This window comes from Mesocricetus auratus, unplaced genomic scaffold (genome assembly GCF_017639785.1).
Source record: "Mesocricetus auratus isolate SY011 unplaced genomic scaffold, BCM_Maur_2.0 Super-Scaffold_100003, whole genome shotgun sequence".
In the NCBI taxonomy this organism is placed as follows: domain Eukaryota; kingdom Metazoa; phylum Chordata; class Mammalia; order Rodentia; family Cricetidae; genus Mesocricetus; species Mesocricetus auratus.
The window spans coordinates 89,527,343-89,548,032 of record NW_024429188.1 but is presented as its reverse complement, the minus strand read 5'-3'; the positions used below and the strand labels follow the sequence as shown (position 1 = coordinate 89,548,032).

Genomic DNA, 20,690 nt, shown 5'->3' with positions numbered 1-20,690 from the left:
GAGTCTCTGAAGAGCCCATCATGCTTTCAATTAAAGCAGCTGTCCATGGGGAGGGAGTTATGCTCAATGCCTTCTTCAAGAGTCTGGTATTTTGTTCTGTAAAAAGCAAATTGGTGCTTTTCCTGCTGTCAGGGCTTGAAGCTGCAAAAGTAATAAAGACTACATTGGTAAGTTCATTTACTGTGACCTTAGTATATGCAGAGATATATGCTATATTGATATATACTTTGAGTCTCTATAAAATATAGATTTCAAGAATCCTTTCTTCCAAAAGAGACAATTTTAATGCAACAGTTCAAGAGCTTATCCAAAGTGTACATAGGATCATTTTGTTGGTCAGGGCATCCAGTTGACTGTCTATCTAAAGTGTGACCAATTATGCCAACTCTTGGTCATGTTCTTTTCAGAGACTTTCTAGCAAAAAAAGAAAAAAACTCAGCATTCTATTGAACTCTATATTGTATGATGGTGAGATGCCATCTCGAGTGAATGAATTCCTCCTTAGCCAAGGGCTTATGAAAAGGTTGACTTCCCTCAGTACCATGACATCTAGCAAATGATGAAGGATGGGGAAGTTCAATCTCTCCTGTTGATAAGACTTACTACAGGGCCCAGATTTAGGTCCATTGTGATGAAAGGAGGCCTCAGTGGCTTGCCTGCAAATATCATGTGCAATGGCAAGGCTTTGTAAAGTTGTTGAAATAGGCATTGTATATAACATATAATCCAAACATATAATGATCTAGTATTTACTCGTTGCTAACTTGATAGTGTCATCAATTCCAATTATGTTGGCTTATGGCCCGTAAATGGATGTGACTTGTATTGAAGTGCGGTTGTCTGCTGAGTCACCGTCTTTTCAGATTTAAGAACAGGCAAATTTGGGACAGACGTTAAGTAGAAAAGCAGTTGGAACAGTTGTCCCTTTGCTGGTTAAGTCTTGTACAATGCTTTTTCATTATTGAAGACCTTTCTATAAGTCACACTGTGCCATATTAATTATTTTAATGAAACTATTGCATATAATTTAACTGAGCCAAGTTTAAAGTGCAAAACATTTCATTTTAATTTATTACTCAGAGTGTCCATGCCAATTTAGAGGATTTTCAGCATAATGAGTACGATGACCATGGGGAATTTAGGCCAAATAAAGATTCTGATAGTTGAGTTGAGGCACACCTATGTGTCCTCTCTACTTAACAACTTCCTTACCATTGTGGGGAGTACCTCGTTTAAAGCTCATGGGCCTCTTGTTCTTCTATATCGATTCAATCAAAACTTTACTAATTGGTGCATTTCAGCAAAGGATGATGTCACTTCAGAATCTATGTTGTAATACAGAAGTTCAAGGGCTAATCTGCCCCATTTTGTGCTTCACTGTATAAATTACCTTAACAAATTTTGGATTTCCAGTTTTGTCATATTCTACACCCACATTTCAATCTTTCTTTTCTGCACCCCTGAAGACCGGGTCCTTTTTCAGTTTCAGCAGATAGTGAGAAGTGATATGGAATGCCATCATCTGGGAATGGCATAGTCATTGCAATCATGAACTCACAGTAGCTTCAGTTGCCTGCACTGTGTATACACAAGACAGGCCCTGCCAATTTACAAGATGTAGGTAAAGGAGTTATAGAAAGGTGGAGGGATTTACAGGCACGGAAAACAGGTAAAAGAGGGTGGGGTGAGAGTAATTATGATGTATAATATACATGTATGAAATCATCAAAGAACAAGTTTAATTAACACATTTTATAAATGATCCAACTACATGCTATCTGCAGGAGACAAGGATTAGATTAAAATAACATAATTATGTTAAAAATAAAAAGATTGATCAAACTAGACAATGAAGTCTAACCAAAGGAGAGTTGATGAACACATCAGACAAAATAGATTTGGAGATAAAAGTTACATTTTATAGTTTAAAATGGTATGCAATTCAGAATATATAACAGTAATAAATGTGCACCTAAAATGACACCAGATTTCCACACTACCAGGATCTTCAGGATGTTGCCATGTTTTATAGCTACTGTCTCAGCTAGAACTATGAAGGGAAAAGGAACAATTCTGTAGTAACAGTTGAAGATCTCGATATCTTACCTTAATACAGTTACATGATAGATCAAAAAGGAAAGAATCAATCTGAATGATATAAACCTGTTAGTATTTCAAAAGACTCATATTATCATTGAATTTATTTGTGTGTGTGTGTGTGTGTGTGTGTGTGTGTGTATGTGTACCTGCATAGGCATGGAGGCCAGAAGAAATAATTGGATTTCTTGAAGGTGGAGTTGCGAGTGTTTGTATGATTCCCAGATTTTTATGTGGGTATTGGGATCTGAACTGGGGTTCTCATGATGATGTAGCAAATGTTCTTAAACATTGAGACATTTCTCCAACCTCTAAACCACCTAGGCTTGACTGAAATCTATATAAATACTCTTCATTATGTATTTCAAATGTTTAGCACATGGGTTGGCACATATAAGTGGGTATTCATTTGTTCAATGAACATTTATTGATCTTTAATATTTCTGGTACTATCCTCAGCATTAGGCATGCAGTAATGAACAAGCCAGTCCCTGACTACACTCAGAGAGAATGAGTAACTGGATGAATTCTTTAATAATGAAGTCATGTGGCACTTCCTCTGCACCTCCAGTCTATGAACCTCTTCTCAGTTCTCTCTCAGCAGCCAACACACACCTTTATCAACTTTCTTAAGTGCTCCTATCGAAAAAGGTTGGAAAGTCTTACCACACAGCTCCAAGACTTCTCCAACCTGTGATCCTCCTGCTTCAGGTCTTATGGGTGCTAGAATTACAAGTATGGGCTATTAATCCTGTCTGAAATAATTGTTCAAATTCTGTCTTCCTTATTTCATTATGAACTCCCAGAGAGCAGAATCTGCATTTTCTAGCCCCTAGAAAATACCAAGTGCTCACTGATGGTCTATTCTATACTATTTGCAGTGTCTTTTAACTGTGAGTAACATTTCCACACACTTCAGTCCTTCCTATTTGTAACACGAATAATAAAATCCCAGAGACAGATACTCATGTAGCCCAGGGGGCCTTGAATGCACAGAGATTCAGATGGATTAAAATATATCCTGAGCACTGGGATTTAAGGTGTGTACCATCACTGCCTAGCTTCTATGGCTGTGGCTAGCTTTGCATTCTGATCTTCAGGTAAGCTTTATTAGATCATAAACAAAATATCACCACACCTATTCTATCTCTATAGTCCCCCCTTCGCCGCAAACACAACTTAATATGACTAGGAACACTAATCAGGCTTCTGGGTTTTTTTTATTCCACATTTATTTCCTACTTAGGGACCTAGGAGAAGTGTATGAATCTTGAAGTATTCTCAATGACTCATAGAACACTAGATTGCTCAGCCTTCAATACTATAGAAAAGCTATGGTTCTATTCACTTAGACAGTGCACAACTCTAGTTTCAAGTACTTGTCATTCAGGGGACACTCTGGAGAGATTAAGTGAAAAAAATCCAACTGGGGAAATAAAGTCCAGCAAAGAAATTGTGACCAACTCAACTACATTATCTCTTCTATTAGGAAAATATCTCATGCCACAGAGCCGCACATCCTGGCAAGGATGCACTCGGCTTGCATAAAGAGCACACTATCTGAGTGGTAGGAGATGCCAGTCACATAGGCCTGTGCTGAATCTATTACATATTACAGAGTGTAACAGTGAGCACAGAATCTCTGCGACTCAGTGTAATCACCTCTGTGCTTCTGATGGGAAGACAGGGCAAGAAGGGTTAATTAGACCTGAGCACTCCCATTGTTTTCTGTGAGGGCAGACCATTTTTTTTCATTTCATTTAAACCCTGAGAATATCTATGAGGGAAAGGAGATGTGCGTGCATGCGTGTGTGTGTGTGTGTGTGTGTGTGTGTGTGTGTGTGTGCGTGCGTGTGTGCGTGTGTGTGTGTGTGTGTGTCTACACACATGCATGCAATTGTGTTGTGAGAAAGCTGTCAGTGAAAGCCTTGAAGCAGCAGTGCCAGAGAGTGCCAAGAATGATAGATCTGAGGTTACTCTGGGAATGGGTAATGATGGAGGGGGTAGAGCTGCCAAGGAAGACCCTAGGGGTGGGCAGGAGGCTGACAGTAAAGGTCCTCAGAGTGAGGAGGCCTGACAGTCTGACAGTGATGGCCCTATGCAGAGCCACAGAAGGGTCGATGTGGTTTACTGCATTTCCCTACTAGTTGATCTCGTGTCCTAGTTGGGGCCTCTTTGGTTGAACTAATAACGTACGTGCCCTACTACAATGCCAACACATCAAACAAGCCACCATTAGAACAGGATCATTTTCCTCCAGGCAGCTGCTTGCTGCAATCATTCTGCTGATTAAATTTCATTCTGGAAAGTACTGCACAGACATTAATCAGGTGTCACAGCCACTCCATCCTATAGAGCCAAAGCCTCTCTGACCTTTAAAAATACACCAAACAGTTGCTAGAACACGTCTCCCCAGGGAAGACAGAGCCTCAGGCCAACCCAGAAATCTATGCTATCCTGTCCCCTTCCTACCAACCTTCCTCCCCTTTGATGAGAATAAGGGCTCTCAGAGATCTTCCTGACAGTTGTACTTGAGGTTCTTTGGTAAGCTTCTTTCTTGATGATAACATCATCTACATATGTGGGTTTGAAGGCCTGGAAAAGTTTCCGTATTACAACATGGCCACACTGTCTGACATTTTTACTGTAGTAAGAAGTCTTCTTATACTCTATTATCCAAAAATCCATCTGAAATAGTATGCGATGAAACTAGTTTATCTGCCGGGCGTTGATGGCACACGCCTTTAATCCCAGCACTCGGGAGGCAGAGGCAGGCGGATCTCTGTGAGTTCGAGGCTGGGCTGGACCGATAGCCTCTAAAACAATACAGAGAAACCCTGCCTCGTAAAAACCAAAAAAAAAAAAAAAAAGAATATGTTTTGATGGGGGTGTCACACAATGGCTAAGGAGTTTACCTTCAAGTAGGATATCAAGATAAGGGCCTGTAGACAGTCAAAGAGCATGTTTGAAATAATGTGCGATTTGTTTCAGTTTGGGTTAGGGGAGGCAGAAAGGATGGGAGATAAGAGAAAGTAGCAGATGTTCGTCACCAGTTCCAAAGTTCATCTAGGTGTTTCCCTCCTTTCCTATCAACCAATAGGTGGCAGATAAACCCCTTTTCTGCCTTCTGGGCCTCCTGCCAGATGCTGGAGAGATGCTGGGTTCGACTTGGGAAGTAACAATCTTGGATCTGTGTTTGTGCTACTCTGGCTTGCGCTGACCTTGGTCATAGGTATCAGCAGGCTCTCTCTGCCCCCTCTCTTACGACAGTGCTCATTCAAGTTCAGGATATTAATACCAAGATAGGACATTATAAGACTGTATCAATAATGTAAGACAGCTCCCTGTCCTTAAAGCACAATGTAATTTAAAATGCAGTGTGTAGTAGACTGCAACTTAATTGGAAAGGATGCCTTGGACTATTCGGGATGCTACAGAACATTTGGCATAGCCATTAAAAACTGTTCTCCAGAGCCCAGGAAACTAATTGCAAATGGTTAGGTAATGCATATCTGATGGAAGGAAGATTTTCCCTTAAATTGATTCTGTGGTGTGCGCACAGGCATGTTTACCACATTGCTTGTAGCTATGAAAAAACTGGAACTAAATTAAATGTCCAATCATGGTGGGGTTTGTTTTTAAACAAACAAACTAACTAAAACCCCATGCAATAATACGGACTAATTTGCAGCAGCTAAAACTGAGGGAAATTAATATAAAGTGACATAGAAAATAGATCCACGAGAAAGTGTTGGGTTTCTTTAAGCGTGTTACAGAATAATATTTAAAGTATTCAAATTTCTGTTTGTTACATTTACACATATGTGTGAACCCATGTGCATATTGTATATGCAGAGGAAAAAGATAGAGGTCTGGTGATATATACATCAGACTTTCAATTGAGGCTACCTTTTGAGAGTGAAATTGGGGGCAGGGGAGACTGTTTAATGTTTAATGCAATTTATGTATTATTTGAGATACACATGTGTATTTTACTTCTGTGGTTTAGGAGTTTTTGCTAAAGGAAGGCAGTCTTTTGTCAACACTCCCCCCTTTGGTATAACAAGACTATGGGTTCCAGAAGGCAGCCAGGCATGAATTTGGGTGCCTTTCACCTCCAATAGGATTTCTTACAGGCTAAGTTCTATTTCTTTTAAATGGTAACACACTAAAATGCAGTCTTAGCAGGGAAATCTTCTCTACCAAAGGCAGTTGATATCTGTAGTACTCTCTCTACTCTGTCTTGCTCTCAAATTTCTTTCCTCCTTCCCCAGGTTTCTGCACAAAGTTCCTTTTCTCTCCCCAGACTGGGTAGTTTTCTACCAAACTGCTCTTTCCAGGCAATGCACAGAGTAGACAGCCCTCTACCGGTGTTATTCCAGGGGCATAAACAGCCGTACCAGGATAAGTAAATGCCCACCTGCCAGCACCAACAAGCAGTAATCACACCAAGGAGAACTACAAATTCCCTTGAAAGAGGTGTCACATTTTCTGAAACTTGTACGAAGGCAAACGAGACTGAAAAAGAAGGTGTGTGTGTTGTGTGTGTGTGTGTGTGTGTGTGAGAGAGAGAGAGAGAGAGAGAGAGAGAGAGAGAGAGAGAGAGAGAGAGAGAGAGAGAGAGAGCATGTTTGTCTGTGTTTTGCGGAGTCGAACAGTACATCCTGAGTGACTCCAGGCATACACTGCAGGGCTGAGAATGTAATTAACACCCACCTATTTAATTTGTTTATTGAACAGAATTGGTTGGTTGGTGCTAATTTTAGTAGGGCAATTTTTTATGTACTTGAAAAACACAGGAAAGCATAAAATAATTAGTCATTTCCCTACTCAGATACAGTTAATGTTGCAAGTGTCCTTTGAGTCATTTTCTCCGCATACATGTGAAATTTTAAACAAAACTGGGATCAAAGCATAAATGCACATCTTAGCCTAACCCTTCACTCATTGTTATGCACATTTCCAGATTCTTAAATATTTGAAGACACAATTTCCTAGATGTATCGCAAATCCATCACATGACTGTGGTATCATCTTCTTAATCATCCCCTTAATTTCGAGCGTTTCAGGTTTTTCCCCTACAGTTTTAGACTGTAAATAACATTGCGATCGTTGTCCTTCCACATAAATCTTTGTCCAGAATTCTCTTTCCCTAGCATAGATTCCCAGAAGTGGAATTACTGGGTCACAGAGAGTAAACATTTTTAAAGGTTCTGCGGAGCAGTTTTAACTGGTAGCCAATCTATTGATTCCCAGAAACTACTGAACACAGACATCCTCTCCAGGCTAAACCTGAACAAAAGCAGTTGAACACACTCACCCCCGCCTGTGACAATGCCACATTTAATTAGGTGTTTAATGCATTTTTTTATGAAAAAAGGGAAAAGGATATACTAAGCTCAGTAATTAAATAGAGGAAGGAAACAGGATAGTTGTGGCTTAGCTGAATTCTATTATATGTACTAACCCCACCAACTGCCACTGCCAACAGGTAAACCAGGGCATTTAAATGATGAGATATCCCTGAATGTTTCCCCAAAATAGTTCCTGTGGGTTTAAAGCTGCTCTCTCCCCCATCAGCCCCTCTTCCTGATGAAAGAGCAATAAGCATGGGAAATTTTTCAATATGGTTGTTTTTTTCTTTCATAAATATTTACTCTACAGAATGTTAATTACATTTACCCTTGACTGATCTCACTCTGACTTTGACATTATTATTATCATCATACTAAGTTGCATTTATTCTCAAATTCAAGCGTTGTCTAGCTGCTCTAACAGTACGCTGTGCTCATAGTACCCATTGTTTTATGTGTCATTGTTCTATGTAGCACTTTTGTGTCTTCACATTAGGGAGACGTGAAACTCTGTGGGAAAACAAATACTTTGACCTTACAAAGAAATCACCTCCTTCCTGTAGTAGGAAACAGATTGCTCATTCTTCAGAACACTCCTATCAAGAATCCAGCAGACGTATGCATCCTTGTATCATGCTGATGTTTGCCTAATGTTTCCAAACAGTGTCATTTGAAGTAAAAATGATTTTGTTCTCTTCATTTTCATAGAAGTTTCCTGATGCTCTTCATCACACATTGGTGATGAGAACAGGGATGGAATTTCCACTCCCCTGCCTATAACAACTCAATATGTGTCATAGAATTGGAGGAGGTTTAGTAAGTTGAAGATGGACTTCCATGTGAAACATTTGCAAACTATTCAATATATCACAATGATTAACAAAAGATTTACTGTTTTGTTAGTTCAAAGTTTATTTTTAAAAAGGAATATTTAATCCTCAAAATAGTTGAGCAAAAGTATAAATATTCACAGAGAAAAATTCTGGAAAAATGAAAACCAACCTATAGATTCTTATTTTGATTGTAATTAGAACTGAGTTGAGATGGGAACCTGTTGCTTCGTGTAACTAAGCAACTAAAGAAAAGTTTTGTGATGTCCCCATTTATTTTAATAAGCAGAAAAAAATCATAACTACAAGGTGTTATATTCGACAAGTATTTAAATGCCAGTTCCGTACTAGGTATAACTAAGTTATTAGTGTAGAAAAACGGAAAGCTACATATAAAGACTAAGCATGTGCGAAGGACAGTAACAGAAAATATATAACAAGAGGACCCGGGGTTCAATTCCCAGCACCCACATGGTGGCTCCCAACTGTCTGTATCCCCAGTTCCGTGGGATCTGAAACCTTCTTCTGTCTTCTTTGCACATCAGACACTCACAGACAAAACATTAAAAATATTTTTAAAAAGAGAATACAATGATGAAACATGTGAGTAGTTGGAGAATTCTGAGATACTTGTGGTGTGTGACCATGCTGTCTGTCTCCTGAGACTGCCTTTAACCTCTGTATTCTACTGGTAACTACTGAATGCATTTTGCTCAGTGGAACCCTAATTTAGCTTCTTGGCTATGTCTACATATTGATGACTCTATCTTGGTATGTCTTCAGCTAAATGTCTCCTTCTCTATGATAAACATCTCCTTTTCTATGACAAAGCCAAATGGTTTGGGAACGCAGGCACTTTCATGTGCTTTGCTACCAGTGTTTTGGAGGAAAATCTGACAATACATACTTTAAGGTATTTGGACTTCATGAGTCCCCAGAGCTACAGGCAACTGGGGAAAGCTGGGAGCAGGAGAGGTGGTCCTCCCTAGGGAAGACCATACCAAGTGGTTGTCCAGTGCCAAATAGTCAGCTCAGAAAACATGCATACAAGTAACATATGGGCTTGACAAGTTATATTTAGGAATATATATGTATATATATATAAATACATACATGCATGTAATAACATTGATGGAAAGAGAAGTCATGAATTTGAAAAAGAGATTGGGAGGGGTATACAAGAGGGAATTACAGAGAGGAAAGGTAAGGGAGAAATGGTGTAATTAAAATACATTTACAAAAATAAACAAAAAAGTACTGGGTTTGATGATAAATATCAGAGTACTGGTAACTCCTTGGAGGGTAACTGAGAAAGGGCATCTGTGTTGAAGGTTAATCTAATCAGTGTGTGCATGTGTGTGTGTGTGTGTGTGTGAAAATGTATCAACACGTGCACTTTATGTATGGGGATAAAAATTCATTTAATAATATGTATTTTGGAACTTTTGAATTAATAGTTCCACTGTAATATTCTATCTTCTACTAAAAAACGATGCAAGATTTAAGTCATTGTGTTATTTCTAAGTTTGAAAACTGTAAACCTCTAAAATGTCCAGTAACAGTAGAGTGGCAAGTAAATGACGGCCCATCCACTTAAATATCACATTATGATAAATTGCTTACTGTTATTGGAATATGGTGTTTGATAATCAACGTTCATTATAAAATGGAAAACAACAACAAAGCAAAGACAAAAACAGTACACCGTTGTCCCTGGTTCTATAGCCATTTTCCTGGTACCCAAAGAAAATGACCAGCTGACAATGGGAACCATTCAAGTTTCATGGTTGAAATGAAACCTTCAGTCTTGAGTAAAGACTTATTTTGTGGTGTAGATACTGAGTACTAGTTATTGACCTAAAGTAGTCTGGTGGATACAATGCCTAACCTCAATCAGGAATGTGTGGACTCAGGTCCTCCATTTTTCTTAAACTTCTCTGTATCTTTGGTCAACAGAAGTCTGAAAGCTAAGAAGTAAGTGGTAATAATCATTGTATAGAGACAATGGTGTAGATGTGCATATGTATAGGCATATGTATGAATATATGTGTATGTATGTTTATGATATGAATATGTATATGACGATCCCTTTAAATATACATACACAGTGTGTGTGTGTGAGAGAGAGACAGAGAGAGAGAGAGAAAGAGAGAGAGAGAGAGAGAGAGAGGGAATCCTTCTGGCCCACAGCCCCAAATTTGGAGTCTGGAACGTACTACATTAATTTAACTAAGTCAAATTGATCATCAAAATAAGGAGGTGATTGTTTTGAGTATTCCCAGGGTGAATGTGTTATAGACAGAGCACCATCTGGCATTTTTCTAGTCTGAAGGCTTCTGGGAAGACTCTTCATTATTGACTTCAAGAAGATAGAGAGAATTAGGCTGCAGCTCCGTTGGCAAAGTTTCCTGATGCCATAAAATAGTTTGCAACCTAGGGCAGCACTGTAAGCTTGATTAAGTTTGCAATGAAAAGGATTTATTTTAAGGCACTATAATAATTTCTTTTTTAATCAGAAACTAACCAAGCAATTTTACAGTATCCTCCATTTGCATGAAATACCTGTTCCTTCATCTAGATGGTTTGTCTATTGGTAAAATTTATTAAGAGTCTATTTATGCATAAAATCTGCACATGTTTTGAAAGGAAGAAAACCAGGATGAATTCCATGAAAAACTGCCCTTTGCTTTTTAATTGTCCAGCTCATTCTGAATGCAGATAAGCCTTCTTGGATGAGAAAGAAGCTTAGGTACCTGAAGTAAGGCCCCCACTGTGTCTTCCTGCCGCTAGTTCTCATTCCAGCCCTTCTTCTTTTCCCAGATCCAAACAGGTACCTCATTTTGGGAGAGGAGACTGCTACTACGCCATGCCTTGTCATGGTCACTGCTGCTGTCTCTGCTAGTGGTCTCAAAGTCATTTTTAACTCTACTGAGTGTTGCCTGTGTTCTAAGTCCCATTACTTTCCCCGCCCCCACCGCCCTGAGATAGTATGGAAGACATATACAGAAGGCAAGTCATTTAAACAACTGGCTTTTTGGGTTCTTCTAGAAAGTATGCTCAATTTTCACACAAGACTCAGATGCAGATGCTGCAAAGGCAAAGCTTTCCCCTTCCCTCAATGAGTTTGTGGCTCTTTTTAGAAAGGCCCAATACCATATGCTCTCTGTTTCACTTGGTGGATAGGTGCATTTCTTTCTACAATGAGAACGCTTCCATTAGTCCACTTAAGGCAGCATGCTACAGTAACAAGCTTGTATTTGGCATATTTCAGCCTTTCTAGCTGTATGGTTGCTACAGGGGAGTCATACACTGCTAAAAAAGGTGGCAGTGAAGAGTCTTCTAGCCTGTTTAAAAATCTCTTTTCCTCAAGGCTACTTTCACAGACTCGAAATAAGCTAATTATGAAGCACTCCTGAGAAATCAGGGCTGGTTGCAGGAGTTCCTCACATTAAGTAGGAAATATTCAGAGTGGTAAAAGGAAAAGTAAGCAGAACTGAAAGACAACCATTGCTACAGTATAAACACAAGTTCACTTTCTGTCTTGGTGGGGAATGACCTCCACGCCAAGCTTGATTAAGACACATATCTTTACAAGAGTGGCCATCTTGTCTCTATCTAGGACATGTGCCACAAATCTTTAAACCATGTCTGTAGTGTAGGACTGCTAATAATACTCGACACAGCATTTAACCTGGCCCCTGGGGCGTCCAAGTTCTTTACAAAAGCCTTCCTTTTTAACCTTCAGGAAGAACCTTTTCTTCCTTTGGAAGGTGGGAAAGGGCAAGGGCCTTTGGTTCCATTTCCTGGGTAAGGAAACAATGTCTCACAGCAGATTAACAAGGCAGATCTGGGAGGAACCCTTTATACCATTCATTCTTCTCAGGAGAGTGTGTGGTGTGTGTGGGGGGGGGGTCGTGGGTGTTTGTGTCTGTGTCTGTATGTGCATGTCTGTGTGTGTGTCTATGTGTATCTCTGTGTGTCTGTGTTTGTGTGTGTGTCTGTGTGTGTCTCTCTGTGTGTCTGTGTTTGTGTGTGTTTCTCTGTGTGTGTCTATATGTATGTGTCTGTGTGTGTGTGAGTCTGTGTTTGTGTGTGTCTGTGTGTGTGTGTGTGTGTGTGTGTGTGCATATGGAGGCTAGAGATAGATGTTGAGAGCCTTCTGTAGTCACTCTCTCCATCTTAGTTTTTGAGACAGGATCTCTCACTGGACCTGAGACTGACCAGTGACCTCTGGGATTCTCTGGTCTCTGCCTCTCCAGGACTGGAGTTACAAGCAAGTGCTGCTGCACCTGACTTTTAACTTGGGTCCTGGGGAATGGGACTTAGTCCTTAAGCTTGCAGAGCAGACACAGTATACATTGGCCCATCTCCCAGCCTGTCTGGATTGAATTGTGGGAGCATCGGCTTGAACATGCTTTCATAGTAAAAGCATCTGACTTGAGATCCAGGTTTGAATCATACCTCTGTCAGTAGTTGCAAAGTCACAGAGATTTTTTTCAGCTGTTACTCAGTTTCTTCCTCTATAAAATGGGACTACTGATAATTTCCCTTTCTCTCTTGTATTGACTGCTAGGGTCTAAAAAGCCTACCTTGATATAAAATTGTCTTGAACAAAAATGCAAACTGGGATACTGACATACTGTCATGTTTTCTTTTGATGAACCTCCTTCTCGCTCTTAGGGGGCTGTTGGTTCTAAAATTCTCAGTTGTGATGAATAAGGCTGTGTTCTCTGTCTCTAAATACATAATTTTATACAATCCGGTCACATCGCTTCCCAGCTTTCATCGTTCTAGACTAAAGAGTACGAATTTGTTTAATCTATCTTCATAAGGCATCCTGCCCCCCCCCCACCAACCACCACCACCATCCTTTTGATTATAGAGTGGCCCTTCTCTGGATCATCTCCAGCTCCATTATGTCATTCTGGAAGCTGTAAGATCAGATCTGCATGAGAGAGAGAGAGAGAGAGAGAGAGAGAGAGAGAGAGAGAGAGAGAGAGAGAGAGAGAGAGAGAGAGAGAGAGAGGAGAGAGAGAGAGAGAGACTGTCTGTCTGTCTGCCCCTGTGTGCATTCTCCAGCTCTGAACCTCGGACTCTGCTCTCTCCTCAATTATAAATCTTGTAAAAGGTTTATTGTCCAAGACCCTCTCTTAGAACTACAGAGGCCAGTTGGCCCCAGGCTGAAGCCTCCTTTTTTTCTCTGCGCAGCTTTGGCCCCAAGGGGCGAAACCGTCTCCCTGTCTGGCTTGGGAGGCTGGGAGGTGGATAACTAGGATGGGGAGGCCGAGGGGGAGGGGGGGTCTTGCGCAAGCGCACGCTGCTGCAAGGACGCCAATGCTGCTGCCTCCCGGAGCAGAGGGAGGCAGAAGAGGAGGGAGGGAGAGGAGGGGAAGGGAGGGGGAGGCGGCACTTGGGCTGCAGCTCTCAACCAGAAGCAGTCAGTCTCAGCGCTCAGAAAGACCAGGAGAGGCAGCGACGGAGTAGGTTGCTGTGCGGGGCGCCCTGAGCCAGGGGCTACTGAAGCAGCTTCGGGGACCTGGGGCAACCAGACAGCTTTCACCATGCATCAGTCCCTGACTCAGCAGCGGTCCAGCGACATGTCCCTGCAAGATTCTATGGGTAAGTCTAGCCGCTAGTACTGTCCTTCGGGCGGTGGTAGCAGAGGGGTAAGTGCGATGTACCTCGGACAGCCAGCTCCTGGCTGCCCCAGAGACAGAGAGAGGGCAACCTGGTAGGGGTCCACAAACTCGAGTGTCTGGGAGGCGGACCAGAGCCTCAAGGGAGCGGCCCAGCCGTGATAAGGGTGACGCGCGGAGACTGGATCGGAGTAGCCCTACCTAGCCCGGAGTGCGAGTGTGTGCGTATTTGTGTGCGTGTGTGTACAGACTTGCAGTCAGTGGTAAATCCCAGCTGTTTGGGCATCAAAGCACTTCCTTCAACCTGCGACTTCGCTTTCAATTCAACTCCTCTTCTTTGCAAAGTCCTCAGCACTTCTAAGATCACGACGAATGATAATTAGAAGAAGCAGGGTCTTTTTTTCACCCCCTCTCAACTCTCTAGGTGCTATCCTGACCTGCAGTACCGGGGGTGCTGATTTACATTTCACAGACGGAGGGGGGGTGGAGGTGCAACCCCAGGGAATGGGGGTGGGGGGAAGAAACAAGGGGCTGCTGGTGGGACAGGAATTCCTGAGGAATCACTCATGACAGCCCAGCCTTGACATACGCAGCAGAAAGATCAACAGTCCTTGAATTTGATTTCTGTCAGCTCCAAATACACAGAATGAGTGTGAGTGAGTGTGTGTGTGGGGGGGGGCAAAAGCACAAGAAAAGAAGATTCAGCGCAAGCCCGCGCATCTTCTGAAGTCGCGCGTTTCCTCTTCAGCGGAATGAAGGGGGGAGGGGCACCTTTCAACACCTTTCTAAAAACTAGAGGATGGCTTCTGTCTTGCGCCAACTTGGTGGCCCCTCCCGTGGCTTTTAGGTAGCTACAAACGAATTAGTAAAACAAAAACAAAAACATTTTCCTTTAGCTGTCAGGCACATTCCCAAGCCCTGTGATTTCGCTGAGAGGAGAAATTAATTTGGAGCCCGGGAAAGCGGGAGGGATTGTTGAGCCATGGTTCCACCTAATCTTAAAATTTGCTCTGGATATACTTTAACAAAATTCAATTCGCCTTTTTTAAAATCACACTTCACATTCTGCAAATCTCCTCTGTCCCGAATTTCCGCCATTCAGTCTTCTCAGATCTTCTCCGATGAATTTGCAGGAACATCCACAGGGGAGGGGCCAGGAGAAAATTGAGCCCAGTGTGAGCTCTCTGTTGCCTGCAAAAGACTCAGTCGCAACAAATTTCGTTCAAGGAAGGGGCCCCTGAAAGTGTTATCACCTGGATGGTGGAAATATTCTTATTTCCAGTGTTTTGGCATACTTAGTATAAGCCTAGTGCTTTTCATTTTTAAGGTCGTAGTTATTTGGAACCAGATACAAACTGAGGCCAGAACTGGGGTCCAAATCCAGAGCCCAACAGTACCAGACTCTCCAGCACCCCTGCCCCCCATCCACCCCACGCATACACAGGCACGCAGAACACCAAACGCACTCCTTGCCTTGGCCAGCTGTGGCGCTAACATAGCCCAGGCTCCCAGACATCAAGCTACAGCGCAAAAAAGAGCTGGACGCAAGAGGGCGAGGGTTCCGCAGCACACATTCTAACTGCGTGCAACAACCACCTGCAAACCAACCCTCCCCACCCAGAGCCGTGTGGCTGCGGGGACTGAGCAGACTGGAGGCCCAGGGCTCAAAGGCTTGATACTTGACACTGCTCTGTGGGTTTCAGAACAAGATGAAGAGAATTCTCTCTTTTATTCCCAGGGGCCCTCAGACTGTCTTGTCTTTCTCTAAATGTCTGCGCAACAAGAAGCTGAGTGGGCTTGCCCAGCTCAGGTCGCCACTACAGTGAAAGGAATCATAGCTCTCACATAGATTAGGAACCACAGGCCGAAGTCACTAGAAAATTCTGGAGTAGAGTGATGACTCTGGGTTCCCACAGTTTGGATAAGAGTATCTCCTCGGAGTTCCTTGGCGCTGATCCTACAGCCGAGGCCTGAATCAGCATCTAGGATACTCCCACTTAACTAAGCTCTGGCAAAACTACCTTCTTGTGCCAACAGGATAAGGAGAGGTGGTTGGTTTGTGTTTCTGCCTCAAAGGGCAGCATTTCTGAGGTGATTCCTTTTATAAGCAACACACAGCTGCAGCCAATAAACAAACAAATAAATAAAAAAATGTAACACACACCCCACAATACACACCACACCACACACCACACACACACACACACACCACTGCACCAAGGTGCCTGCACTACTTTTGCTGGTTGCCTCGGGATCAGCTGTTAGTCCAAGACTCTGAAGGAAGCAGGTATTTGGGAATTATGAAGATAGCAATTTAACTACCACACTCCTTCATTATCGCCCAGGAAACACCCTTCACTTTGGCAACAGCGCCCTCAGGCGCTAATACACCTCTACTACATCAGGGCACTCTCCATCCCCAACAACACATGTGTAATTTACTGAGCCATCTTTGATATCTCCATGTCTTGAATAATTTACTAAAGAAGTGAAGGTAGTAGATTCCAACGCCTTTTAGGTGTGAATGTTTGGGAGACGGGCCGAGCATTAAGGCTCTTGTGTGGGCAGCCACCTGTTTCCAGGGATGCTCAAGTCTGGGACTTCTGAGATCCACTCTGCGGCAAAGCTGATTCAGGTAAGCGAATCCTAATCTACGGAAACATTCACGCCTGTCACAAACACTGCAGTGCTCAGAGCACCTTACTGAGAATCTTCGTTACATCCCAATAAAGGTTACACAGCCTCTTTTGTGAGGGGGCTATCAAGAAATACGTACAAGGAAAAAAAAAGGTAAAGCATGTGCAGAGGCAGCATCCTATCTTATAGTAACTCACAGCTTGACTCCTGTCACGTACACAGTCCTGGAACTGGTGGACATCATATGTCTTGTAGGAGAAACCTGCTGTCACACTTTCTATACTTACTTAGTAAGTCCTCCTGGGACATTAGAAACTGAGCTAATGTGTGATTGGAGTAGGGGGAGCTTGATTAAGAGATTCTGTGGTGGAAGAAGTTCTGAGCTTGATTCAAAAGAGAGGGATTCAGATGTAAATGTAGTGGGGGGGTGACTTAGAGGGACCAGAGGAGGGAGAAGCTGATCCTATCTGGAAGGGTGAAGCCAGCAAATGATTGGATGCCTCTAGAGCTACATCCTGGTTCTCCGGTGTCTGGGGTGGAGGTGGAGCACTGCAGAGAAGGAGGGCTGCAGTAGCTCTGCAGAGAGACTGCTGGGGGGAGCAGAAAATGCCAATAAGGAGATTTTGGATTCACTGCTATTGGTTGCAATAGCTGATTAAATAGGAATATCCTAGGTACCAAGTAGACAAGATGATGAGGCTCTTATGGTTTTGACACTAGTTAGCCACAAAGCTTTCAGTTCTGGGGAGCCCACAAAGGGTACCCTATTTCTAGAAGTTAATTCTATGAACATGACAAAATTTGCACAACTCCCACAACAGATATTTTCATTAGAAGGAAAACAATTATGAGACTTTATCACTTGTTTATTCGGTAACTATAAGCTACTTATTTACTGTGTATCTGACACAGCAAAAGGCACCGTTTTCCAGCCCTTAAAGCCATTTAAAGTAGCTCATGGGGTCTGAGCTTTTTTGTATATTAATTTTTTGTTGATATTTTGAGACAGCGTTTCTCTGTATAACAACCCTGGTTGTCCTGGAACTGCCTCGAGCCAGGCTGGCCTCAAACTCACAGAGATCTGTCTGCTTTTGCCTCTGGGGTGCTGGGATTAAAAGTCTGCACCACCACTGGTTGGCTTTATATGTTAATTTATTAAACAAAACATGAATAAGATGATCCTGTATTCACAGAAACGTCTAAGACCAGCCCCCAATTGTACCTTAGTAAGAACAGGGTTCTCCCGCCTTCTAAAATAAAGCAACCAAGTAGGCAAGCGGAGTAAGTCATACAGTTGTCTGACTTTTAGGATCCCTGGTCACACGTTCAGAGCACCTTAAGGCAAGTCTTGCCCCAAGTAGAAATGAACTTTTTAAAGTCAAATTGAAACTGTAGGTAAATGGGGAGTGTCTCTTCATTTCAAAAGTATTTACTCAGGTGCTCTTTAAGATAGTCACTTCTATAAGTGCAATTAAAATAATTTGATTCTATATAGTTAAGGTCTTCATAATATAAAATAAAAAGTGACTGGCAGAGCAGAGAATAGATGGTCAATCTAGTGCCCCAAGAGTTGTCGTAGCAATTTGATCCAAAACCAATCTTAGCTGGAGACAAGCCCCCTGTAGAGTGGTGGGATCTTTTGGTTTTTCAACAGACAGCATTTCATTTCAGATTCTAAAGCAAAGGGAAAAAACGGATTTTCAAATGACACTGTGTGGTTTGCTGAGTCACTTTTCTGACCTGGCTGCTGTGCTTAAGTTAGAGTGATATTTGCAAAGAACACTCCAGGGCTGTGGATAAGATTAAAGGTCGGTTGGTAGGAATGAGCCAGTCAGTGAGACAACAAATGAGGAAGCCCGTGTAGCCATACATGCCCCTCCAATTTAGTCTCCAAGCTCACACAGCCGCTGTGTGAGATGCTCTTGGTGGATTCCAGGGCAGAGAAAGGCTAGAGTTCCTGTGTGCATGACAATCACAAAAGCAAACAAAATGGGAGGCCATATGGGTAAATTTATGTTAGAGCCCCACAGTGGAACCCTGGGAGAGTCACCAAGTATCTATCATGACATAAAATTAGGTACCCTGGTTTATGAACTCTTTTGGGTGTTCTGAAGTCAACAAGAAGGATAAGGAACCTGCAGGTAGATGAAAGAAATAAATCCTGTTCACCCTACCCCTACCCCTCTCCTATTCCCTTTCCAGAACCAAGCAGTTCAAATTGCTGGGCTGTGTTCATTAGTTTACTAACAATCACGTAATCATTTGCACCCCTGATAGCTACCACAAACAAAGAAGCCTGATGTCACAGGTGTCTAGGGGCCTTTCTGTTTTTCTGCATGGGGGCTGGCTTCCTACCTCACTGCAGAGCACACCCATTTACAACTCCCCTTGCCTCTGAGATTGGGGCTTTAGTGTATGATAGGGGCCTGTACCTGCTCAAAGCGCTTTTCCATTTTGATGTAAACAGTCTTAGAATAGTATTGTATTAGGCTTGTACCTGATGAGTCATATCTCTTAGCTCCAAGAATGACGTCAGGGGAGACCGACAGCCCCTCCCACCTCCCTTGGAGCCTTCAGCAGAGATCACACTGGGAAAGACCCAGGGTGGCATTTTTGACACTGTTCTTCTGTATGGAAAGATAGCTTCAGGAGGCTGCGAGAACAGCTCTAGCCTCTGCTTCCCATGAGCTTTCAATTTCAACAAGCCTCCTGGGTCTCTTGCCACTGGTTTTTACCCCTCCTTCCACCTTCCTCCTTTCTTTCCCTCTCCTCCCCGTAGTGCAGTCTGGGTAGCTTCTCTGCTCCATAACTTGCAGAGGGTGCCATGGGCCTCTCAGAATGCTGGGTCTTCTGAACAGGGATAAGTAAAGTTCTCTTCCAAGCCATTCATGATATTTAAAGCACTGATCATACAGCCACCCACTGCTTCTTATATCTCTAGCGTCCTTATGGCTTCAAGAGAACTGGATCCTAATAGTGTTACCCATTTGGTCATTTTTTCCTGAGAGCTCCTAGGTAGTTAATTCTCCCGTGGAATTTCCTGTTGAGGACCCCTTCCTTGTGTCAGAGAAATGCCTGCATAGTATAAGGCAGTGCTCGGTTCCTAGTATAGAGCAGTGCTTGGTTCCTTAAAACATTAAATTGAAAAGTGAGCATAGATACCATTTTTCTATCTGACTTAATAAGCTTGGTTTTGAAAAAATATTGGTTGGTGCTATCATGTCTGATAAGCTCTGAGCGGGAAGGAGCATGGGTTTTTTGCCAGTTATATTTATGGCATCCTCACATAAGCGTAAATGTGTGTAAGTTATAATCCTTCTGATCTACCTCCCCTGATACAAATCTTTGTGGACTAATAGCCTTCAAACATTTACTTTATTAAGCACATTTGTTATATGACAAATCTGGCCAGCACACCATTTTTAAGTTTATGCATGAGGCGGCAAATGTCAGAAATAAATGAAAAATAAAATGCCAGTTCCTGGCTCAGCTCTGATATTTACACTAAAAATTAAATTTCATATCTCCAGCTTGTAAGAAAAAATGTTCTTAGTTGCCTACTGGCTTTAAAATATTTTCATTTAATACCCTCATACAAATGCTTCTCATTCATCATATGCTTTTATAATCTGCCCTAAAAAACACTCCACTAAGTGGGTATGACACATCTTTTATAGAATGTCAAAAACACAAAATTGCTTTGCTGTTATGTAACTGGTGAATTTTCTCCTGTTGTTTATTTCCAAAGAAGCGACATATTTTTATTAGGCAAGTGGCATCCGATGACTGCAAAACGGAAAGCTCCATTCTTTTACTGTAATTCCATTCCCTAGAGACATCCCAGTTACCAATAGGGAGAGGAAAGAAAAACCTTACTAGTAAATTTTCTCTTCTTTTCCCAGATGAAATAAGCAATTTCAATGTCTCTCTATTCTTATAGGAGCCTTCAATAGGAGGAAGCGGAACTCCATCTATGTCACTGTGACTTTGCTTATTGTGTCCGTGCTAATTCTCACGGTGGGCCTCGCTGCAACTACCAGGACCCAGAATGTGACTGTGGGAGGCTACTACCCAGGAGTTATTGTAAGTACAGAGATCATAGGTCAGTCTCTGTAGCCAGCAGAGATGCTTTTCAG

At 42.2% G+C, this 20,690-nt stretch overlaps 1 protein-coding gene across 2 annotated transcripts in view; it reads left to right on the top strand.

Annotated features, from left to right (window-relative positions):
- Positions 1-13,678: 13,678 nt before the first annotated feature.
- The window catches only part of Tmem255a (transmembrane protein 255A), a 51,646-nt gene continuing 44,634 nt past the window's right edge, over positions 13,679-20,690 (top strand). For both annotated transcript variants that reach the window (XM_013122811.3, XM_005083112.4), the window contains exons 1-2: positions 13,679-13,900; positions 20,495-20,637. In XM_013122811.3, the coding sequence (XP_012978265.1) occupies positions 13,843-13,900; positions 20,495-20,637 (201 nt within the window). In that variant the 5' untranslated portion in view covers positions 13,679-13,842. The remainder of the gene's footprint in view (positions 13,901-20,494; positions 20,638-20,690) is intronic.